This window comes from Lytechinus pictus, chromosome 16, assembly GCF_037042905.1.
Source record: "Lytechinus pictus isolate F3 Inbred chromosome 16, Lp3.0, whole genome shotgun sequence".
Lineage (NCBI taxonomy): Eukaryota > Metazoa > Echinodermata > Echinoidea > Temnopleuroida > Toxopneustidae > Lytechinus > Lytechinus pictus.
The window spans coordinates 6,552,339-6,578,036 of NC_087260.1; the positions used below are offsets into that span (position 1 = coordinate 6,552,339).

At 37.2% G+C, this 25,698-nt stretch overlaps 2 protein-coding genes across 2 annotated transcripts in view; both read left to right on the forward strand.

Annotated features, from left to right (window-relative positions):
* The window catches only part of LOC129279299 (elongation factor G, mitochondrial-like), a 32,514-nt gene extending 23,552 nt beyond the window's left edge, over positions 1 to 8,962 (forward strand). Inside the window, exons 16-20 of the mRNA XM_064111076.1 lie at positions 231 to 300; positions 2,680 to 2,772; positions 3,829 to 3,973; positions 4,761 to 4,921; positions 6,666 to 8,962. Of these exons, the coding sequence (XP_063967146.1) occupies positions 231 to 300; positions 2,680 to 2,772; positions 3,829 to 3,973; positions 4,761 to 4,921; positions 6,666 to 6,845 (649 nt within the window). The 3' untranslated portion in view covers positions 6,846 to 8,962. The remainder of the gene's footprint in view (positions 1 to 230; positions 301 to 2,679; positions 2,773 to 3,828; positions 3,974 to 4,760; positions 4,922 to 6,665) is intronic.
* Positions 8,963 to 9,526: 564 nt separating this feature from the next.
* On the forward strand, positions 9,527 to 25,448 carry LOC129279056 (thialysine N-epsilon-acetyltransferase-like). The gene is made up of 5 exons (XM_064111311.1): positions 9,527 to 9,671; positions 14,339 to 14,464; positions 17,748 to 17,915; positions 19,608 to 19,648; positions 22,554 to 25,448. The coding sequence occupies exons 2-5, from the start codon at positions 14,347 to 14,349 to the stop codon at positions 22,767 to 22,769; spliced, it is 543 nt and encodes a 180-aa protein (XP_063967381.1). The 5' UTR covers positions 9,527 to 9,671; positions 14,339 to 14,346; the 3' UTR covers positions 22,770 to 25,448.
* The last annotated feature ends 250 nt before the right edge of the window (positions 25,449 to 25,698 follow it).

Here is a 25,698-nt window from a genome sequence, read left to right on the forward strand (position 1 = left end):
TTTTCCCAAGATGTCAAACCAATGCTGGCAAGTGCGCGTTCCTAGCCACTGCTCCAAGAACATAAAACAATCTCCCAGAATCATAAAGAACATGGTTAATATGTTTATGCTTTATTTCATTGTCACTATTTTTTCCCTCTTTATGTCATGCACTTTGTATCTTTTTGAGAAAAGGTGCTTTAGAAATGTTATTAATGTTATCTGTTGTTTTAACTTTATTCTATTTTCAGCTTTGAATATCTTCATAAGAAGCAGTCTGGAGGAGCTGGCCAGTTTGGGAAAGTTATTGGAACGATAGAAGTAAGTCATATCATAGTTTTATCCAGATGTAGTCAATATTCTGTCGCAAGCAAAATACAGTCATCATGGTTCATTAATTAAATGTTTTCTGTGTCAAATTTATAACATATATAAGTCACCATGAATATTATACAGATATTGCCTACCTAGAGTTTGAATATAACATTTCTTCTCCCTGACGGAGTTAATATCTGTTACATTATATAGTCTATGTGGATTCGCCATCAGAGATTGCCTTCGCCATCAGAGATTGCCTTCATCATCTGGCTCCAACCCAAAATTCTTGCTACAGCTCTGATCCGTCTACGTCATAATAGAAAAAAATTGGAAAATACATCAAGCGCGTTCTTCATGCAATCGACGTGTTAACACTAGCGCGTACATCAAATTGTAATCAACTTGTAAGCAGCGAGTGACGTCACCTTAGTGAATATAACGCCGCAATTGACAATGCAACGCAGTTATATTCACTGAGGTGAGGTCAAAACCTAGAATATAACAAATGCGATCCTCGCAGCTTTGATCACGTGTTGGCGTATTGACCTATCACTGATTCGAATCTACATAAGCTATGTAATATAAGGTACTGTTTGCTAATCAAACAAGAAATTTTACAATTTCTGATATGTTCACTTAAAGCAAGGTCCTGATGAAATAAATTCCGTTTAAATAAATGCTTGTTATCACAACAATTGAACGATTTCTATTACAAATTTACTATCAGTCATACAAACTGAGTGATTTCATTACCTATAAACCGATATTGCAAAGTTTCATGAAACCACCCCTACCTTTGGGGCCTGTTTCATGAAAGACGTGATTGTAATAACTTTTCTAGAATAGTAACTACCATGGTAACATGGCTCAGAAGCCAATCAAAATGAAGCTTTCTATTGTAGTTTAATACCATAATCATAAGTCTTTAAAAAGCAGTCACCTGGTTATTCTGGGAAAAAAAATGTGTCTGTAATGTAGCTTTTTAATCAGTTATTAAAAAAAAAGACACTAAGTTTAGTTTGTAGCATTTTAGAGATGTCTTCCTCGAATATGATAGATTTGGTTAATAATAATAATAATAGCCAGTTCTTGTATAGCGCATAAGGTCGCATTTCATAAGTTGGGTATGCAAAAAGGGTGGCGTATGAACAAGTATCCACACGGTGCCATAGATAAATTTATTGATTAAGATCTCATTTTGAAGCTAGAACTACATGTATAGGCTAAATACATTACTATGAATTAGATCAATACAATATCAGGAACAAAAACTATAGCACATAAAGTTTGAAGTAACAGGGGTGGCGGAGCCGGTGGATGCGGTGAATGATAGAATATTAATTAAACTTAATTAACAACTTACTATAATATGTAATATGACTGTTATTCTCATATTTCTGGGCGTTTTCAAGCAGGGAACAACTTGATGTCATAAAAATTTGACAATTTTGAAAATATGCAGCAATGAAATACATGTGTATATCAGCTCTGATCTGCAACCTAGTCGATTAGTAAACTGGAGAAATTTGGTTAATTATCTAATTTGTAATCTTAATTTTTAGTACAAATGTTGTGTATCATTGCAACAAACCCTTCTACCCATGATGTAGTCATTTTGCCAAGCATATAGATACAGTGACAGGCATTTTGGTGGCAAAAATGTGAAATTAAATATTGTTGATTAATTAGTGTAATTAATATGCATACAATAACAGATAATTATTCGATTTTTGTAACAGATTTAATTATTGATTTTACAAGATTATAACTGCAAAATACTAGTCTGATCCAATGTTGCATTAACTTTTGACACCATTGTATGTGCAGCAGGTCCAATTTGAGAAAAACACATTTCAAAATTCATATTTACATTGACGTCTATGTAATAATTAGCTGTTAATTAGTCATTTTAAGGAAAAATAAAGGTATTTGAAACTTCAAACTTTTTTCATTATTTAGAGAATGGTAAAAACTATAACATATCAAAAAATAAAATTTTTGACCATTTTTACCCTGTTCGCGAAATTAGACCACCTTATGACATGCGACCATAACACATTATAAATAACGTCTCTATGCGCTTCCAAAAGACTTGGATATTATTACCCCGGCTGTAGCTCAAGCAGCTAGCTTTCAGCACTCGGCATTTCAAGGAATAAATTCCTGCCGGGTACCCATTCACCTCACCTGGGTAGAGTGCAGCACAATGCGGATAAATTTCTTGCTGAAGGCAACTATGCCATGGCTGGGATTTGAACCAGAATGGTTAAGAATGTTACAAATATTTAGGTTATTTCCAATGTTTTTTCTTCATCGCTTGCTACATTTCATGATTTTCTTTGTGAATGTAATAGATATTTTATGATTTTATTTCTATTACAGCCCCTGTCACCTGAGCAGAACACCAAATTTGAGTTCATTGACGAGACTGTCGGGACTAACATCCCTAAACAGTTTGTACCGGCTATTGAAAAGGTGAGGAAATATTATTATGGGAAATTTCATCAAATTTCAACTTCAACTTTTGTGGAGTATGGATATTGAAGTTGAATGTGATCTGATTAGTTTTGGGGGTGCCAAGGTCAAAGTTCACAGAGATCATCCTATACATTGAAATATCTTGTTCTTAAGATAATGGAAGAAGCTTTTGAGAAGCGTCTGAGGACTTCTCGGTAGACCAGCAGCCCCATGATTGATGCTGCTGAGTAGGACCATTCTCCCATTTTCATATGTATTATTTGTTTCAACATAAATTCAATTCAATTCATTTCTATTCAACTTCTAAGTTGGCTCATGTACGCATATTTACATGAAGTTGATCTGATTAAATTTTGGGTACTTTACCTGAAAGGTCCTAGGTCATAAAGGTAACTATGGACCTGAAAATATTTCTTTCTCTTAAGAACTGGCTTTCTCCCTCCACTTGTAGATGAATGAATTGACCTGTGCATTATTATTATTTTTTTTGTGGTAATATCCATCATTAAGACATAGTTGTGCCTTGCTATTAGGCCCTTACATCCCACCATATACATTTTATAATCCAGGAGACGTCTATTCTGCAGTTTTTGTTCTGAAACTCAATGGCCCGGATTCACATATAGGTAATTTTGAAAACCATCAGTTGAACCCGTGGTTTATGCAAATTTCCTGATTAATTTACGTTTGATTTAAAGCTTATCTATAAAAAAATGACCAATGCAGATGTGTGCTTGTGTAACAGTGTGCCAAATTGACGCCTGTTGCCGTGGTTACCCACATTTTTTTTATTCATGAGTCCACTGTTTTTAATTAATGAGTCCAATCGTCAAAACAGTGGACTAATGAATTAAATAGCGTACTCAACCATGGCAACATGGGTCAATTTAGCACACTGTGGCAGAAGCGTACATCAGCATTGGACATCTATTTTTATTACACGTGGTATTTAAGCGTAATTTATTCAGGAAATCTGCATAAACCATGGTTCAACCGGTGGTATTCAAAACCACCCTTGTGAATTTGAGCTAATATATCTTTGCTCCTTTGTAGGGATTTCTTGAAGCAACAGAGAAGGGCCCCCTCATTGGTCAGAAGATAACTGGTCTCCGTGTAAGGTTGTTTGATGGACAGCATCATATGGTAGATTCTAGTGAGCTAGCTTTTAGGCTTGCTGCCATTGGAGCCCTCAAACAAGGTATTCAAACATGTATTGTGTAGTTGAATTTAGAGTATCTATAATAATGAACATTGCAAAAAGTTCTTGAGAAAAATCATGGCACAAGCTTTTTGTCCTTTTTTTAACTTCTGTATGACAATTTTTTTAGTTTTGGAATACTAATTGTTATTTTTATTTGTCATAGTTTGCCCTGACAAAATGTATAATGTAAAAATAGCATAAAAATGATTAAAAAAGTTATTAGAATTTCAATTATTTGATTTGTGATGTGACGTGCGAGCAGCCTTCCTACATATCTTATGGTAAAAAATCCATGAATTTTTTTTTTCTTTCATAAAAAGATTTTATTCAAAATCAAACATGAAAGCAATTCAATTTACAGAAAAATCATGAAGCGAACATGTTTACAACAACTGTACATCAATGTAATGTCATTTTCTCAGAAAATTAGATTTGGTTTTTATTGTACCTTCAGTACATCAATATACAAATTATTTCAAACCTAACAAGAGATGAGAAATAGGTCATGAACCATTAAGTTTACGTCAGGGTGAACTTCTCCTTTAATAACACTTCAAACTTCAGTTCTGATATTGATACTCCAGAATATGTTATTTGGTTAGTGTATTTCAACTTCTTAGATGCAGTTGGGTATGGATTTGATATAATTTGATAATGACATTTGTGGGATTTGTTATTTAAACACATCTGCAAATTATTACTTTTCAACATATGTTCTAATGAATACTTGTAGATATATTGAAACTGTTTATATTATAATGAAGTACTTTGCCCTTCCCTACAGCAATGGGAAAATCGCACAACCAGATACTTGAACCGATCATGGATGTGGAAGTGAACGCACCCAATGAGTTTCAAGGGGCTGTCATCGCTGGTATCAACAAGAGGACGGGGGTCATCCTCGGCAGTGACGGTGGGGAAGGGTACTTTACTCTCTATTGTGAGGTAAGTCATAGGTCATAGGTCAATAAGGGGGTCATCCTCGGCAGTGACGGTGGGGAAGGGTACTTTACTCTCTATTGTGAGGTAAGTCATAGGTCAATAAGGGGGGTCATCCTCAACAGTGATGGTGGGGAAGGGTACTTTACTCTCTATTGTGAGGTAAGTCAAAGGTCATAGGTCAATAAGGGGGGTCATCCTCGGCAGTGATGGTGGGGAGGGGTACTTTACTCTCTATTGTGAGGTAAGTCAAAGGTCATAGGTCAATAAGGGGGCCATCCTCAACAGTGATGGTGGGGAAGGGTACTTTAATCTCTATTGTGAGGTACGTCAAAGGTCATAGGTCAATAAGGGGGGTCATCCTCAACAGTGATGGTGGGGAAGGGTACTTTACTCTCTATTGTGAGGTAAGTCATAGGTCATAGGTCAATAAGGGGGTCATCCTCGGCAGTGACGGTGGGGAAGGGTACTTTACTCTCTATTGTGAGGTAAGTCATAGGTCATAGGTCAATAAGGGGGTCATCCTCAACAGTGATGGTGGGGAAGGGTACTTTACTCTCTATTGTGAGGTAAGTCAAAGGTCATAGGTCAATAAGGGGGGTCATCCTCGGCAGTGATGGTGGGGAGGGGTACTTTACTCTCTATTGTGAGGTAAGTCAAAGGTCATAGGTCAATAAGGGGGCCATCCTCAACAGTGATGGTGGGGAAGGGTACTTTAATCTCTATTGTGAGGTACGTCAAAGGTCATAGGTCAATAAGGGGGGTCATCCTCAACAGTGATGGTGGGGAAGGGTACTTTACTCTCTATTGTGAGGTAAGTCAAAGGTCATAGGTCAATAAGGGGGGTCATCCTCGGCAGTGATGGTGGGGAGGGGTACCTAACTCTCTATTGTGAGGTAAGTCATAGGTCATTAAGGGGGGTCATCCTTCGCAGTGCCGGTTGGGAAAGGTACTTTACTCTCTATTTTGAGGTAAGTCATAGGTCAATAAGGGGGCCATCCTCAACAGTGATGGTGGGGAAAGGTTCTTCACTCGCTATTGTGAGGTAAGTCATAGGTCATAGGTCAATAAGGATGTCATCCTCGGTAGTGATTGTGGGGAAGGGTACTTCACTCTCTATTGTGAGGTAAGTCAAAGGTCATATATGTAGGTCAATATAAGGGGGGGGGGGTCATCCTCGGCAGTGATGGTGGGGAGTGGTACTTTAATCTCTATTTTATGGTAAGTCAAAGGTCATAGGTCAATGAGGTCATGCTTGGCAGTGTTGGTGGGGTAGTGTCTTACACTCTCTATTGTGAGGTTAGTCAAAAGTCAATAAGACAACCATTTTTGCAGAGGATAGCAGTGATTTCAGTTTTATATGTATCAAGTGCTGTTATGTTCAATTTTGTTTTTAAGTGCTGATGATATTCTAAAGTTGAAGGGGTTGATGGACCACAAAGTAATAATTGAGGTTCTTGATATCCTACGTTTCTGTGTAAAATTGTGTGGATACCTACAAAGTGTATGGGCTTTCTTAAGGTTTGTGGATTTTTCCCCCATATTTATTACTGTTATATGGAAGCTATTGTATTCTAACTACATGGAAAACAGATGGGGTTTTCATCAAATTTGATTGGATCATCATTTAAAGGCTGAATTGGAAATGAGGAAGGTGAAGTAGTTTCAGTTGTATGATATATGAATCAATTTGAGGCAATCTTTTCCTCTATATGATAACAAGAAATTTGTATATGCTTCGTCGTGGCAGGTACCGTTGAACGACATGTTTGGCTATGCCACGGAGCTGCGTTCATGCACGCAGGGGAAGGGTGAATACTCCATGGATTACAGCCGGTACCAGCCAACCAGGCCTGCAGTCCAGGAGGTACTGGTCCAGGCCTATCAGACAGAACATGGACTGGTCAGGACCGCAAAGAGATCCAGATGATGATAGTTTATTTGTTCCTTACGGGAATGGGAGTGTGCATTTTGTGGTTAAAGACTGAGGGAGCTTATGGAAGAAACAACAGCTATTTGTGCTGGATTTTTAGTAAACAGGAAAGAAGGTCCAAAGATTGGGACAAAGAACTGAAGACTTGGATACGATAGGCAAGCATAGGCAGCATTCATCAATCAGGTGGATGTTCATAAAGTTCTGCACAAGACTGGAACAGATTCTTAGGTGCTAGGTCAGCTACATAGTCATATATGGTATAGCGTGAGAAAGGGTCACCAGTCGCGTGTAAAGTCATTCTTTATTAACTTATGAACAGCTTTATGAAACACCCATGATGAGTCCCTTGAGTCAACTCTGTCACTTATATCAAGGATACTTCAAGGGGAAGATCGGACACTGCGGCGATTTTTTGAAACGCTTGATTAATGCTCATGGGGAAGGGAGCCCACTAGCGTTGAGTCGGTAAACCATCGCACATCGGCACGCTGCTGTGTTTAAAACATATGGGGAAAGTGAGAGAGTGGATTTGGGAGAGGGCACAAGGGCAACGCAGGTGGATAATTCCAGCTTTTTCTTTCCCAGAAACCTCTTAAATATATTCATTCATATTCATATATATACTCTAATGTACAAATTGTCTATTCCTTCTCCCCTTCACCATTTCTCTAATATGTTTTGTACACAACCATATCGCGATACGCAAAGGTAAAAAAAAGGTTGTTACTTACTCAACGCTGTAGGGCGCTCTTCCCGAGCATTTCATTGCACGCTCTATGTACTGTCCGATCTTCCCCTTGTAGTATCTTTTCTTATATGTAATTCAAGGCCCTGGTGCACAGATCTTACCACCAATTTTATCATTGTTATCTATGATAATTTTGATGAAAAGCTTTAATTTTGGTTGGCCATTGAGACCTGGTTATGCAGTAGTATTACCAGATACCATCACTGTTGAATTTTATTGTAATCATGTCCTGGGAGTGTTTCATGAATCATCTTATCAGTGATTTTCATTGACAATTTTGTGCCTAGCCAATCAGATGCAAGGATTTCAGTAGCTTATAACATATAGTCATTGAAAATCACTGATTTGTTTCATGAAATGCCACCCTGATGTTCAGAGGACTGTAAAACAACAAACATTGGATCTGTTTGAAATGCCTTGTGCTCTTGAAGAGTGGTCTTTATTCACTTATGCTAGCATGTTCTGTTATTCCATACAGGTACATAGCTTCTATCAGGTCAAAATTAATCTTTGCTCCCCAAATTTGCAACAATCTTCAATTTTTACTATTTTTTTATACTTTGAAAAAAAACAATAAAATATGGATATTACATGAGTCAATAGTAATGATTAAAAAGTAAATTTACTTGTAAATTTCCATATCACAGAAAACTGACCCTTGACAAATCAAATGGCACAATTTACTTGCCATTACTTGCCATTAAATAGAAGATTCTGGTTAAAAAGCACTGGCTGTCTGAAATCAATACCTCATTCGGATGTGATGCATACAAACTGTTTTTTTGTTCATTATGAACTTTAAAAATTGTGGAAATGTCTGTTTTTGGAAGACTTGACGAAATGAGTAGACTAGACACTGGAAATTACAGTTTGGTTTGTTACACTTCAAGAAGCAAGTGGTTTCAACGATATTCAATTTGATTGCAATATAGTAATAAAGTATGTATAATCCAATCTACACACATCACTGCTAGTATTTGGTATGCTGTGCAAGCCTCAGGGAAAGTTTATTTACTCAGCTAAAACTTGGGGAAAAAATACACCAGCCCAGCCTTCTTTAAGTCAATTATTATCCTGAAGTTGAAGCATTTTTTCAGACCAAATTATGCAAATGTGCTATATTGATCTTCTTTGTCAATTTTCTTGGTTAGGTTAAACACATTCTTGTGGTCCAAATATAATCTGGTAAATTTACCTGGATTTGCAATTTTTTAATGCAAAATATGATACTTTGTCTGTTGGCCATAGCTATTTCATGTCTGTCTATTTATGTACATGTGAATATCCTTACAATATAAGCAGATAGATGTACATGTATTTGCAGGAGTATATGAATGGTATATTAAAGAATTTTGATAAATAAGTTACTATGTCTTACCATAGATATTTTGTTTTTTGTATAATGAAAGAAGTATGAATTGATTGTCACAGTGAAGTAGAAAATGAGAGGAGGAGGGGGGGGGGGTAGTAAACAGAGGAGGACAGAAGTATAGAGTTAGAGGGAGGGGAGAAAAAAGGAGATAGGTAGAGAGAGGCACAGAGAAGTAGAGAGGGAGGGATGGACAAGAAATAAGAGAGAAATATGGAGAGACATATTGGCATAGTGAAGTAGAAAACAGGAGGAGGGGGGGGGGGTAAAGAGAGGGGGACAGAGATGTATGGAGTTAAAAGGAGGGGGGATAATGAGAGAAGCACAGAGAGTTAGAGGGATGGACAAGAAAAAGAGCGAAATATGGAAAGAGAGGGGCACAGATAATTAAATATAGGCCTATTGAACGAGATGTTCAGAGAAGCCCGGCACATAAGCAGAGGGGGAGGGGTGAAAATGAGAGATGATAGGCAAAGACAAAGATACAGAAATTACGCTCAGAAAATTAGAGAGGGAGGAACTAGGACTAGGAGGACCCGGGAAAAGAATAACGAGACCAAAAAGGGGCGGGGCGTGTCGGCAGATCGTACACGAGGTAATAGGCTTTGGGAGCCGGGAGAGTGTTATTGCTACGAAGATTTTCCGGATTATCCGCGGCTGGTTGATTCTAATTTCACAGAAGAAAAGTTCCAGAAGTTCAAAGGTATAAACTACATTCATGTTAGTGATGTTAATCAATGGAAACAGTTAAAGTTTAAGATTGATTCATTGTTTGCGTAACGTAACCATCCTCCGGCCATCGGTGCGGCGTTGGAATCACCCAGCACGTTGGCCGGGGATGTGTCGGGGTGCGTTGGCTGCCGACTGCCCGTACTAGTCCGGGGCCTCAGCTCGGCTAACCCAAGGAGCTTTGCGGGCCGGAGTCCAGTTCAATGAGCCTAATTACAACGGGATGGCTATACTATAGATATTCATTCGACCCAATCCATTCGATTTTTTTTTTCAATTTGATATTGCTGATTGACAAAAGTGTATGAATCGAATATAATTGGGCTTGAAAATCTAACACTGATTCTAGAAATGGTAACTACTGAACTCAGGGTGACCAGATTTCACAAAATGAAAAAGGGCCTAGGCCTACAGTAAACAAAAAAATTAACAAAGAAGGCAAATGTTACTTGTTAGACTTGTAAAAAATATATATTAAGAAAAGAAAGGGAAGGTGAACGAACGAATGAAGGAGAGAAAGAAAAGAGATGAATTGAGACCGAGAGGAAAGAAAGAAAAAAAATGAAGGAAAAAATGTAAAAAAGTTAGAACAAAAGAAGGATGAAAGAAAGGAAAAAGGTGTCCGTCATTCTTTGAAATGAATAAAGACAGAAAAAGAAAGGAAGGGGAGATGAATAAAAGTGTGAAAGAAAAATAAAGGGCGGAAAGGAAAAAAGAAAGTAAGAAAAAAAGTAGGAAGAAAGAAAGAATGTAGGAAAGAAAAATGTTTCCTTCATTCTTTCAAAGAAAGGAAGGAAGGGAAAGAATATAAGGAAAAAAATTAGAAGGAAAAAAGAAAAAGAATGAAAAAAGAAATTTAAGAGGGAGGAAAGTATGAAGGGTGAAGAGAATGATAAAAGAGATCGAAAATAATAGAAGGAGAGAGAAAAAAAGGGGAGGAAGGAAAGAATGAAGGAAATAAAAACAGAAATTTAAAAAGAAGGAAAGAAAGAAAAATATGAACAGAGAGCAAGGAAAGAAAGATAGATGGAACAAAAAAGGCAAGCAAGAAGGATAGAAAAGAAAAAAAAAAGTTCAAACTTCAAGCAAACCCCCCAAAATCCAATCATCTAAGAATATTAAAAATATATAAAAAAAAAAAAAAAAACTTAACATATTGGCATCACACACATTGAAAATAAAGATAAATTGAACAAAAACAAGGCAAGCAGGCAGGATAGAAGCATGAAAAAAGAAAGAAAGAGGAACAAATTTCAAACTTCAAGCAAACCAAAAAAATCCATTAATCTAACAAAAATCTTAATGATATATATTTTTTTTTTAATATATAAATTTTAAAGATTAAAAAAAAAAACTAAAATGAATAAAACTTAAAAGTGAAATATTGCCAAACTTTAAAATTTTATGAAACATCGCGGCATCACACACAAGCATCTCTCATCCCCGGGCATTACAAGTACCTTCGAACTGATCACAACAAGACTCAAAACGAAAGCTGAAACAACTAGATCTCAGGGGCCGCGGAACGGTTTTCAAAGTGGGGGGGCTGACCATGCTAAAAATCACAATCATATGGTCATTTTTACATTTTTGTACACGGTTTTAGAAAAAAGTGGGGGGGCTGAAGCCCCCCCGGTTCCGCGGCCCCTGGATCTAGTTATGAAAACTTAACAACTCGCTCCTCGGATTACACCACTAAATCAGTAATCCGAGAATGCATGATATAATTATAAAAATTTCAAGTCGATTTTGTGATTATTTTAGTGGAAAACTGTTTATCATGTGAGATTGTAATGTTTGCACCATTGAGAATCTACATGTACTCCGATCCTATACATGCCTAGCTAGTACTAACCTGCCACACACACACACCGCAGAAGGCGCAGAAATTGCAAAAGTTTATTTTATTGTTGTCTCTGCTTCGTCATCTGTTGGTTATACATGTATGATGAAAATTCTTCACTTTTCTATGTATTAATTATATTTTGTTCAAAATTCTGAAATACGGGACAAATAGGCGTCCCAGGAAGGGTTCGTCGGGACGCCGGGACAAAGGAGCAAAATACGGGACGATCCCGGGAAACACGGGACGTCTGGTCACCCTGACTGAACTTCCTTTGCCCAAATTGAGAAGATATAAAATGACTTTGGAACTATTTTTTGACTGGCGGAAGAGTTTGGGCTATATTACTGTTTGAGTTGATAAATTTGATCCCATCATAGTTATCTTCATAAATGGTGATTTATTTTTAAAGTGAGCTAGCTACGATACCCTCTTCTGGTCAGATATAGAATGTCAGATATTTATCCTATCCATTGGTAGTAAACGTTCGACCCTCTAATTTCACATATATTTTTTGGGGATTTTTTAAAAAGTGCCATTTTCAAATATATTGCTGTACACACGCGTGACCAAAAAAACGTGTTTAAAGGGGTGTTTTTTCAGTTTTGGATGTGGTCCGCGCGTGGACTCGTTAAGGGTATCAAAAACACAGATTTTCAAGAAAAAGGGTGGTTTTGAAAGACTGGTCAATGGTCAATTGCGGGGTCAAACGTATTTAGGGTATGCTAAAAATCACAATCATATGGTCATTTTTACATTTTTGTACACGGTTTTAGAAAAAAGTGGGGGGGCTGAAGCCCCCCCGGTTCCGCGGCCCCTGGATCTAGTTATGAAAACTTAACAACTCGCTCCTCGGATTACACCACTAAATCAGTAATCCGAGAATGCATGATATAATTATAAAAATTTCAAGTCGATTTTGTGATTATTTTAGTGGAAAACTGTTTATCATGTGAGATTGTATGTTTGCACCATTGAGAATCTACATGTACTCCGATCCTATACATGCCTAGCTAGTACTAACCTGCCACACACACACACTGCAGAAGGCGCAGAACTTGCAAAAGTTTATTTTATTGTTGTCTCTGCTTCGTCATCTGTTGGTTATACATGTATGATGAAAATTTTTCACTTTTCTATGTATTAATTATATTTTGTTCAAAATTCTGAAATACGGGACAATTAGGCGTCCCGGGAAGGGTTCGTCGGGACAAAGGAGCAAAATACGGGACGATCCAGGGAAATATGGGACGTCTGGTCACCCTGACTGAACTTCCTTTGCCCAAATTGAGAAGGTATAAAATGACTTTGGAACTATTTTTTGACTGGCGGAAGAGTTTGGGCTATATTACTGTTTGAGTTAATAAATTTGATCCCATCATAGTTATCTTCATAAATGGCGATTTATTTTTAAAATGAGCTGGCTACGATACCCTCTTCTGGTCAGATATAGAATGTCAGATATATATCCTATCCATTGGTAGTATTCATTCGACCCTCTAATTTCACGTTTATTTTTTAAGTGCCATTTTCAAATATGTTGCTGTACACACGCGTGACCAAAAAAACGCGTTTGAAGGGGTGTTTTTTCAGTTTTGGATGTGGTCCTCGCGTGGACTTGTTTAGGGTATCAAAAACACAGATTTTCAAGAAAAAGGGTGGTTTTGAAAGACTGGTCAATGGTCAATTGCGGGGTCAAACGTATTTAGGGTATGTTTTTTTCCCCCAAAGCTTTTTTTTAAGACTAGCCAAATGTGTTTAGGGTATATTTTTTTTCCCAAGCTTTTTCCCCGAGGTCATATTTTGGCAACAACTTGTTTAGAGGCCAAAATGTTTATATAAAGCCTGCGAAAAACTTGTTTAGGGGGTTATTTTGCACACAGATTAAAACTTGTTTAGGGGGGTGTTTGGAAATTCCTTGGTCACGCGTGTGTACAGCAATATATTTGACTGGCCCCCCCCCCCCCCCCCCTGGGACTCTTGACTCTCATAGACTAACTTAGATCTATTGTCGTGCCTACTCTCATATCAGGTGATGTTCGTGAAAGTACTCTCCCAAAAAGTGCAGTGGATATAGTTCAGCATACATGGAAATGCGTTTGTTTCGTCACTGAGACAGATCTAGTCCACAGGCTCATTTCAATTATTATTGTGGCTGCATGGTGTTTGTGTTTTCATAACAGATTAAAAACCATGTTTGAAATTAGCCATTATTATTGCTTGGAGTCCATTCTTGTTGAGGACCATTAAGATGTTGAAAGTGTGGTCATGTAACCATCTAGACAGCTGACAGCCGTCTGTTTCGAGCAGTTTTTTAACATTTTTTAATTTCTCGTACACAGGGTCAACGGAATTCAGCGGAACAACCAATACAACAGAGATCGAAGTTTTTGGTCTAGTAACCATCCAGCTCAAAAATTAATCCACAATGGGATGGCCTAAACAAATCTTTGAGCTGATGTGAAATTAAAAAAATTGTGATAGGCCTGTTGATTTTATGGGATTTATTTTAGAACAAGAACAATGAGAAAACATTGTATGAAGCTCAAGAGTCAAGCATGAGAACTGCAAATACCCAGCATGATTAGACTAAGGCCTGTATCTAAAATGCCTTGTGTAGCCTACAACTGATTGACTTGTAAAAAGAGACTGAAGTCCGAAGAAAGGGTGTTTGTACCAGACATGGCAGGTTCAGGAGCCTCTCTGGTTTCTCATGTTAACCATTTTTCTGAATTTTTTACTGAATATTGAAAATATTGACAACATTTTGATTTTTCTATTTCTGATTTTACATTCAGGAGTTACCATGGGAACATACACTATCAGGAAGGCCGAACCAGATGATTGTGATGATATTGTAAGACTCATCAATGAACTTGCTGAGTATGAGAACATGCCAGACCAAGTGGATGTGACACCAGAAAGTAAGATAATCTACTTAAAAAGGTCAAGTCCACTTCAGCAAAATGTTGATTTGAATCAATAGAAAAAAATCAGACAAACATAACGCTGAAAATTTCATCAAAATCGGATGTGAAATAAGAAAGTTATGACATTTTAAAGTTTTGCTTACTTTTCACAAAATAGTTATATGCACAATTTAGTCACATATATGCAAAATGAGAATCGATGATGTCCCTCACTCACTATTTCTTTTGTTTTTTATTGTTTGAATTATACATTATTTAATTTTTTACAGATTTGACAATAAGGACCGATGACTGAACCATAAACTGTTAAACAATGGTAATTTCACATGTTCAGGGAGAAATGAAACTTTGTTTCTCAGGACAATGAGAAAATTTGAATTTTTCATATTTCATATAATAAAATACAAAAGAAATAGTGAGTAAGTGATGTCATCAGTTCCCTCATTTGCATACCGGCCGGGACTTGCATATAACTGTTTTGTGAAATTTAGCAAAAATTAAAAATGTCATATTAAACTTTATTTTACACCAGATTTTGATGAAATTTTCAGTGTTATGCCTGTTCGATTTTTCTTTTTTATTCAAATCAACTTTTTGTCGGGGTGGACTTGTCCTTTAAAAAATTACTCTATCTAGCCTTTGAATCAGAGGGTCACGTGTTCGAATACCACATAGCCTAGCGTCCTTTGGCAAGGCGTTAATTAACACTCCTCCAAATGTTTATTAAACCAATCAGATTCAGATTTATTTCCAACAGAAATGACATAAATATTGATACAAATCATTTTCATACATTATAACAAATATTTACGATACAAATCAGTGTCATTACAATTATATTAAAAAACATCAATGATAATTAACATATAAAGATATATACAAAATATGGTGCATTTTGTAGACAAATTATAATATATAATTTAGATAGAAAAAAGGTATCTGTGGAAATGGGAGATTCACTCAAAAGCATAGCTTGTATAATGTGAACCTCCCTCAAGGAAGAAAAAAGAGGAGGGAGAGAGAGAGAAAGAGAGAGTGATGCAATGGTTGCTATTTTCCTACAGAGACTTACTGAATAGATTAAAAAGAACAAGATAACCCACAGAACAAGACAAAACGAAAAAAAGAGTAAAACAAAACGAAAAAAAGAAAAACAGGACGACAAAAGGAGAAATAAACATAAATAGAAACAGGACGAATTGCGACCGAAAATAGAGAATAAAACAAAATGATAAAGACTAATGATCAGAACTGTATTGGTCTGTCAAAAGTACACGGCAGAATTCACACAAGTGGGGGCAGTGCAAGTTATCTCTAAAGAAACTAACAAGACAAAATTGCTGTAATGAATCGTTTATTATAAGAGGTATTGCAGCAACTTCAATAAAACTAAATCTTAGTCTTGCATATTTGTAGTACATAATGAGTTTGACAAAACCATACAGTGAAATTCATAGGGAACTTGATGTACCTTGGAATTGATCATGAAACAGAATGAAAATCAAGTAGGCCTATCATCATTGTCTACTCATTTTTCACACAAATGTAACAATGTAATAACAATCGAGATGAGGAAAACCTGGGTTGGGTGCAATGATTTTACGCACTTACGGATACTTATGGATGCTTCTAAACGCAAGCTTAAGCCTCTGTATTCTAGGGTTCCCAGCCCATCAGGGAAAGCAGGGAAAATTGTTTTACTTTTTTCCAGTCAGGGAAATCAGGGAAAATTGTTTTACTTCTTTCCAGTCAGGGAAAAATCAGGAATTTGATAAAAAATACCTCAAATCAGGGGAAAATGCCTCAAATGAGGGGAAAATCAGGGAATTTTGATCAGCCCAAAAGTGGAAAGCACGGTAGTCAGTCAGACTCTGTTATGTTTTGTTGCATATCAAAACAACATCCATTGAATGACTGGTTATGGTGGTACTAATTCTCGCTACCCCAAATAGCGATTTCGCCGAGATCCGGGAAAATCCCTGTAAAGCGCATTATGGGATAGCTTTTCGGTATTACAACTTCCTGTTCGGAAGTCCAATGCACTGTTTTGCCATTTAGAACAACAGTGCCGTCATGCACAACAACACAACGTCGCTTTCGCTCGGAAAGTTCGTGATCACAACCCTCTCTTTCACGATACAGTTTAACAGACTTTTCTGCTAAAGTCACTAATTCTGCCCGACGCTTTCCATTGCACGGTATGCCTCTGTCAGTTAAGATTTTTTAAAGTTCCGAAACTGATTTTTTATTCATTTTGTGGTCGACGAAAAATTGAACGGAATGAATGCAGTATATATTTAGCGTCTAGTCGAATACGATCGTGATGTCAGGCCGGTCGCTAAATGCAAAATTTTAAGATATTCATTTTTTGTTTACTTTTTTTATAACCAAATAAAAACATAAATAAAAATTATTTTCACGTGAAATATATTTTTTATTTTTATTCATAATTCAAATGGAATCAAAACTGACCAAATTAAATAAAAAGTATTATAATCTGTACATATCACGCTGATTGGCATCGATTTCAGCTTGGTGGAAAACTCAGTATCGCGAACCTCGCGCGAGCATGACTCTGAACCAGAAGTGGTGATGACGACCCGACGGAGTGAAAATTATCTCGTGTCGCGCATTATGAGATTTTTGTTCTTATTTGGGGTAGCGAGAATTGGTTTTACATTATTGTTTTCATACTGAAAATACATGTAATTCACTGCAACAACTTTTAAAACACGCGAAACTGGAAATGGGTTTAAATAATTATCAGGAAATTTTTAAACCCTCACCAGGGAATTTTGTTCTCTTGAACAGCTGGGAACCCTGGTATTCAGATCCAAATACTGTCTCCTCTTTAGGTTGACTGGATCATGTCCTGGCGGGTCAGCATCAAACTTGTATTTCAATGATTTTGCTTTAATTCTGAACTTTCAAACAGTCAAACACCAATATTGGAAGATATCTGGGCCCCGTCTTACAAAGAGTTACGATTGATCCAATCAATCGTAACTCTATGGAAATCTATCAGTGCCATAATTTTTTCTACCGGAAATTTGCAAAATGTTCTTTGTAAACAAAGGAGAACACACCAAATTGTCAAGAAATCAGTGCATTTATGGATATACATTAATATCTAAAAATTAATTTGAACAATCGTGCATTTATATGTTGAATTTGCTGGCTTTCCATAGTTGCGATTGATCGGATCAATTGCAACTCTTTGTAAGACGGGCCCCTGAACTGAAGTAATGACTCATTCTTTTCATTCAATGCCCTCTAGAACTCAGAGCTGATGCCTTCTGTGATCAACCCTTTGTCAACTTGCTGGTTGCTGTGTGCACCAAATCCAATACAACGGTTGCTTACAGCTCCTTTTCCTACACATACAGTTCATGGAAAGGGCGAACAGTTTACTTGGATGATCTATATGTCACACCAGTTCATAGAGGTATAGATAACCGGGGAAGGTTCATAAATCTGTTTGTAAGTTACTTATGCATAACTTTATGAACGACTGGCAATACTTGGTATTTCAGATACATGTACTAAAATAGCATACAATTTTTCTGATTCATTATGAATTATATTGCTCAAAATATTTTTGAGTGTCACTTTCTTGCCCCGATAGATACCCAGGACTTTCCTGTTTCAACATAGTTGCAGTGAATGTGTCATAATTTTCAAAAATACTTGACAAATAAAACAAATTTTACATTCAAATGCTGGTAAATCTTAATTTGATGAGAATAGGATTTGCAGAGAATCAGATTGAGCCTGAGAAAGGGGCGCCAGTCGTTTGTAAAGACATTGTAACATAAAACGGCTTTATGAAACATCATCAATGGGTCTGTTTTATACCGGGGGGGGGGGGGGGGGGCACTCTGTATATTTTGGTCAATGGGTATGTTCCGTAGAGAGGGGACCCCCGGTTAAATTACACTAATTTTCCGTTCCAGGGCATACCATTTTTTCCTCCATGGCCAGTTGCCAAAGTAAACCTGTTCCGAGGCATTGGAGTTACTGTTTTCTTTCTGCTTGGGGCACATATATGTAGAAGGAACCCTGTATTGCAGTGTACAGAATCCCTTTCCGCTGATAGGCTGATTGCGCAACCTTCTTACCCTTCCTTGTGTGCCCAGCGCCGTGTGTGAGAATCTTTACCGGCGATCATGAGAGCTCCGTGGAGCTCTGCACTCTGTCGGTAAAGCTGCCAGTCAGTGTAGAGTTTGTGTGCGTGTTCGTGATGTCCATCAACATTTACTCAAAATCTAGTTCCAGGGACCTATAGTTTTCATGTTTATTAGCTCCAGCGCATCGTATTTGCATACAGTGTGAAAATTCAGTCACAGAGACCCTCTTTTGCAACATTTTTACAAGTTCCAGGGACCCTTACTTTCATGACAAGCCATTTCGAGAGCCCCTAATTTGACTCGCCAGTAGCACATACCTACCACATATTGGGTCGACTAACCCCCCCCCCCCCCCGATTTAAAGATTTAAAAAGTGATTCAAATGAAGGTCACTTTGCCATTGTGTCAACTATCACTTTAACAAGTCTCGATAGCCTATCAAAATCAGTTTTTCTATGAACAGTTGCCTTAAAAGTGAGCACCATTGTAAGTCTTTGTGAAATAGGCCTTAGTAAAATTGAAGATTTATTATCAGCTTTCCTCAATAGTAATAAATAATAATAATGGCACTGATAAAGTGATGGCATTCACTGTCTCAAGGTGCAAATTTTTGTTATTACCTTAAAATTTCTGCGCTACGGAAAACGGGAAGAAAATTACGAATCCCAGGAAGAGCATGGAATTCATAGAATTTAACAGAAAACAGGATTTTCTGACCCCCCTAACATTCATTTCTTGAAAAAATCAATTGAAAATTGTTATTAAGTCCAATAAAATCCAAATAAAGTCCATAAAACAAAATCATGCATCAGTGAGAGAATCTGCCAATCAAATAAGTTGGCACTCTTTAGAATGGAAACTTGATTTATCTTACATTTTCGGTATTTACAGTTGCACTGTACCTTCGAAGAAGACGTGGAGTCAACTTTAGGTTGGGAAATTGGGGTGGACTTCCCCTCTTAATATAAAAATTCATGGAATATGATATTTTTTCTGTTTATTCTGTATAGGGCATGGGATAGGAACAACATTAATGCAGTCAGTGGCTAGGGTAAGTAAAGATTTAATTTGTGGTAGAAATTTTTTCAGGGCCACGTGGCACAAAAATATGCAATCAGTATTTATCACTGAAATTATTTGTAATCCCCCCCTCGTCAAGTTACCGTACATGAGTTGTCTAATTCTGAAATATTAATATTCTTAGCTGTATAACTCATTCCCAGTTTGTATATTTTTGTCTCGCCCACCGGAGGTGAAGGCGAGACTTAGGGATTCAAATGTCGTCCGTCCGTCACAAACCTTATGACACAAAACTCCGCAACCGTAAGTCACTTTTCAACCAAACTTGGATGGTAGATGGACTAGGGGGACCTGCATGTTATGCTGCAGTCGGAGGTCACATGGTAAGGTCAAAGGTCATTTTCAGGTCAACGTTAAAGTTTACATGCAAGCCCAGGACCAAAATCCAATTGAAACCAGTTGGATTTCCAACTGGTTTCAATTGGTTTTAACTGGTTTCAATTGGTTTTAACTGGAATTTAACAATTTCCAGTTGAAACCAGTTGGGCAACTGGAAATCCTAACTGGAACCAGTTGGGTAACTGGAAATGTCTTCCAATTGGAAATGATTTCTAACTGGAACCAGTTGAGAAACTGGAAATCCCAACTGGAACCAGTTGGGCAACTGGAAATCCTAACTGGAACCAGTTGGGCAACTGGAAATCCTAACTGGAACCAGTTGGGTAACTGGAAATGACTTCCAACTGGAAATGATTTCTAACTGGAACCAGTTGGGTAACTGGAAATCCTAACTGGAACCAGTTGGGTAACTGGAAATGACTTCCAATTGGAAATGATTTCTAACTGGAACCAGTTGAGTAACTGGAAATCCCAACTGGAACCAGTTGGGCAACTGGAAATCCTAACTGGAACCAGTTGGGTAACTGGAAATGACTTCCAACTGGAAATGATTTCTAACTCGAACCAGTTGGGTAACTGGAAATCCTAACTTGAACCATGCAGTTGTGTAACTGGAAATTCTAACTGGTACCAATTGGGTAACTGGAGATGACTTCTAACTGGAAAGATGGGTAACTGGAAATGAATTCTAATTGGAACCAGTTGGGTAACTGGAAATAAAACTGGAACCAGTTGGGTAACTGGAAATGATTTCCAATTGGTTTCCAATTGGAAATTTTCCAGTTACCCAACTGGATCCAATTGAAACCAGTTAATTTGCATATTATCTGCCAGTGTGCACAGATTAATGTTTTATGAGATTCATCATCATAATCATTAACAATGTATCTATTTAATTCTTTTCAATTTCAAGTGCCACACTTTTTAAAGATAAGTATTTAGAATACTTAGCAGTGAAAACCATGTTCATAAATGTTATAGATTATAATTAAAACAGATTATAGGATAATTAGTACACCACTAACTGTTACCAAATTACATCAAATAAAAATACATATATTTGAAGATCTTCCATACAATATATACATATGAAAGTCTGTATTTTATCAATGTCCTTTACATTGGTATTAATAGACATATAATACTGCTTCTGTGTTGGCATATGAGCAATAGTTAGTGCAAATGCTAATTAATTTGTAACTAATTAAGTTCATTCCAATTAGTTCCAATTGGATCCAGTTGGAAACCAATTGGTTTCAACTGGTTCCAGTTGAAACCAGTTGCCTCCAATTGGTTTCAACTGGAACCAATTGAAACCAGTTGCCTCCAATTGGATTCAATTGGTTTTAATAGGGAAATTGGAACAACTGGAACAAATTGACACCAATTGCCAACTGGTTCCAGTTGCCCAATTGGTTTTAACTGGAACCAATTGGCAACTGGTTTTCAATTGGAACCAGTTGTTCCAATTTCCCTATTGAAACCAGTTGGCCAACTGGTTTTAATTGGTTTTGCCCTAATTGGTTTTAACTGGATTTTGGTCCTGGGAGACTCTCTTATAACACCTAACTCCGCAACCGTAAGTCTCTTTTCAACCAAACTTGGATGGTAGATGGACTAGGGGGACCTGCTTGTTATGCTGCAGCCGGAGGTCACATAGTAAGGTCAAAGGTTATTTTCAGGTCAACGTTAAAGTTTACATGCAAGACTCTCTTATAACACCTAACTCCGCAACCGTAAGTCACTTTTGAACCAAACTTAGATGGTAGATGGACTCGGGGGACCTGCATGTTATGCTGCAGTCGGAGGTCACATGGTAAGGTCAAAGGTCATTTTCAGGTCAACGTCAAAGTTTACATGCAAGACTCTCTTATGACACCTTATTCCGCAACCATAAGTCACTTTTCAACCAATCTTGGATGGTAGATGGACTTGGGGACCTGCATGTTATGCTGCATTTAGAGGTCAAATGGTAAGGTCAAAGGTCATTTTCAGGTCAACGTTAAAGTTTACATCCAAGACTCTTATGACACATAACTCCACAACCGTAAGTCACTTTTCAACCAAACTTGGGTTGTAGGTGTCCTTTGGAGACCTGCATGTTATTGTGTTTGGAGGTCACATGGTATATGGTCAAAGTTCATTTTGAGGTCAACATTAAAGTTTATGGGCAAGACTGTTATGACAAGTGTTATTCCTTCCCAGTCATTTCACAATGAAGTTTTGATACAATTCTGTTGCGTGCCCTCGCAAATCACAATATTTCTGGCTATTTTCGTAAGTGGGCGAGACACAAAATTGCTTATGCCTTGTTATAGATCTTATTTATATTCATTCATGATACTACTTTCAATTTTGTATATATGTATTATCTTAGTATCTTTGCAAAACGTTAACAATATCTTTAATTTTTTCTTGTTTATTAATTGTAGCCATGCAGTTCAGTCTGCGGACTGCGACAACAGATATTTAAGTTAAATTATGTTGATCAATCAATCTGTTAATCATTCCAATTTTGTTCTCTCCATTCTCTTCAGTGTGCCTACGAACAAAAGCAATGTAATCGTATGAACTGGATCGTTCTCGCTTGGAACGAACGTCCGAAGGAGATGTATGCCCGGCTCGGAGGAGAGAATCTAACTGTGAAAGAAAGCTGGGAAAACATTACGTTATTCAAAGAACAATTGAAAAACTTGGCAACGACTTATCAGGTCAAGCTAAGCGCTGATACAACAATAGATGTGCAGCTATGATTGTGATTTAGCTTCTAGATGTACATGTAAGTAGTATGCTGCTTCAGTGTATATATGACCCATTTAAAGAATTTTTTTTCTCTCTAATTTGAAAATTGTGCCTTATTCCATTAAACTTGTCCAAAGAGAGGATTTGGTTTATATTCAGTTAGTCTACAAGCAGTTGGTCTGATACCACATTGGCTACCCTCTGGTCTAATTATTGTTTGGTCTATACTAGGCCTAGGAATAAAACTCGAACCATTATATTAAAGCATTTGATCAGTTCACCAACAATCGGCAACCGAATACTGCTGCGCCAGATGTTGATTACTGATTCGAGACATTGGATTATCAAAAGTACATGGCTATATACGTGAAAACGAAGTGCGAGATAACAAATGAACTTCATGGTGAAATGTAATGAATGGGCGATTCCATGCAAGAAAAATCAGCCATTTTCACAAAACTTCTCAACCTGCTGTCCGAATTCCGAACATCGTAACTCTCTCAAGACACGACAATGACGGCTGCTCCTGCATCACTCGGCGGTGTTGACTTGCACTCTACTGGGACACTCCACCGAGTCAGCTTGCTCATTATGTGTATAACCACCAGTAGCTCGTGTGGAGCGTTGTGGCCCTGTGGATAAGTCTTCTGACTCTGAAACAGAGGGTCGTGGGTTCGAATCCCAGCCATGGCGTAATTTCCTTCAGCAAGAAATTTATCCACATTGTGCTGCACTCAACCCAGGTGAGGTGAATGGGTACCCGGCAGGATTAATTCCTTGAATGCATGAGCGCTGAAAGGCAGCTTGAACTAAAGCTGAGGTAATAATAATAATAATCAGCATTTTTTCCTGTCTTATCTTTTTGCTTAAAGCGTTAGGGAGCAAATTGATTATCAATCAAAATATCTTAATGGAGAGGTTTTCATCTATCTTTACATTTTAAAAAAATCTGAAAAAAATCGATCAAAATGGTGTAGTACAAAAGCCTTTTAATGGCGATGTATGATCAGTGAATAGTTATCAGTACTCTGTTTTCAGGTATTTGAATCTGTTTCGAGGATGTATAATCATGAAATTATGTTATTTGTACAATTGTGTTTCATCCAATTGGCGGTGCAATAATCAAGATGAGGATGAATAGTTATTTTGTATAGCAGTCTTATTCTTCTTATTTTTGTGTAATAGGGTCTTAAAAATAATTTTCGAGTGCCTTTAATAGAGCGGACATTCCCAATGTGCTGTTCGAAAGGTAGGCCTATATATAATAAAATAATGTTGAATTTAGACATTTAGCATGTTCAGGGATAAAGGAGGATAATGAATTTCATGTTAAGAGTTGTACTACTAAACCCGCCATTTTCATCAGCATTGTCAACTTCAAAATCGCCATAGAACGTAAATTCAGATATTTCAAACTGTTGTATTAGCTGATGGAAATTTATAAGACTTTATTCCATCTATTCTGTATTAAATTTGAAATTTCGCAGGATTCCATTTAACTCCAACTTTCCAAGCATTATTCTCAATTTATCTGGAGAAAATCTCGACATTTAAGGCCTGGTGTTTACAATTATAATGTGATTTTATTTTCAGTTTATTCCAGTTTCTTTATACAATATAAACACTGTTTGATTTTTTTTTATATACAACATTGTGTAATATATCGGTACAACACTGTTAAATATATTTAGTGCAGTTTAAAGAAGCGTTTAAAATATTAAATAACGAAGTTGTAACACATTCAATCTTCAAGAAATCAAGCTTGGTTGTTTAACATGTAAAATACTGTGGAGCATTGTGGCCCAGTGGATTAGTCTTCTGACTTTGAAACAAAGGGTCGTGGGTTCGAATCCAAGCCATGGCGTGTTTTCCTTCAGCAATAAATTTACTCACATTGTGCTGCACTCAACCCGGGTGAGGTGAATGGGTACCCGGCAGGATTAATTCCTTGAATGCACTGAGTGCTGAAAGGCAGCTTGAGCTAAAGCCGGGGTAATAATAATAATAAACAATGCGCCTTGGAATAGAATATTTTTAGATAGATGGCACTTTATAAATGCCTATTATTAGGAGGGTATTGTCAGTTGAGCAAATATCGGCAGAGCATTTGTCGGCGGAGCAGTTGTCTACGGGTCAAATATAGGTGCAGCAATTGTTAATGGAGCAAATGTTAGCGGAGCAAATGTCGTCGGAGCAATTGACGGTGGAGCAATTGTCGGTGGAGCAAATATCGGCGGAGCAATTGTCGACGGAACAATATCGGCAGAGCAGTTGTCGCATTTTGCGTAGCAATTGTCCGGTCACTTGTTCAAAGTGCTCCAATTCTAAATTCTGTCTTTTTATCATGTTGACATTTCATGTGCGTTGATAAATGATTTTGTATGTGTTTGTGAATAGTGTCACATTAAGGGGAAGAGCACCTTAACAATAAGTCACTTCAAAAAAAGGGTGAAAAATTTTGATGATGGTTTTATGAAAATCCATTAAAAGAATGAAAGAGTTTAAGTTATTGAATTGTCTGTGCCTGCAGCTTGCAATATATCACTTAATTCCATGAATTCTACTTTCCAAATGGATTATGATTAATAAAAATATATATTTTACAGAAGGAAATATGAAATGATGTGTCTGATGATGTATCCAAATAAAGCAGCTGCTCCTCTGTTAATTCAGTCACTACATAAAAACTTTGGAATGTCAAAACTACGTTATTTTTTTTACGGATTTCCATCCAACCTTCACCGATATATTCATCTAATTTTCTACTTTCGTTAGACCCAGGTTATTATCAGGGCAAACTTCCTCTTAGCATGCTAAGCAGGCTATAATTTTCAGAGCATGCATGGTTCTGATGATGTCCTAAATGCATGGCTTCGAGCGCCACTTTGTGCATATTGACTAGTAGAAATGTCATATTATTGTTGCTGCTTTTTACATAAC

What these genes read in the sequence shown, in the direction of transcription:
- LOC129279056 (XM_064111311.1), top strand. Translation starts at nt 14,347, where the DNA reads ATGGGAACATACACTATCAGGAAGGCCGAACCAGATGATTGTGATGAT. An exon ending in AGTGGATGTGACACCAGAAA is followed by an intron (nt 14,465 to 17,747) that starts GTAAGATAATCT and finishes AATGCCCTCTAG; the next exon opens with AACTCAGAGCTGATGCCTTC. An exon ending in TGTCACACCAGTTCATAGAG is followed by an intron (nt 17,916 to 19,607) that starts GTATAGATAACC and finishes TATTCTGTATAG; the next exon opens with GGCATGGGATAGGAACAACA.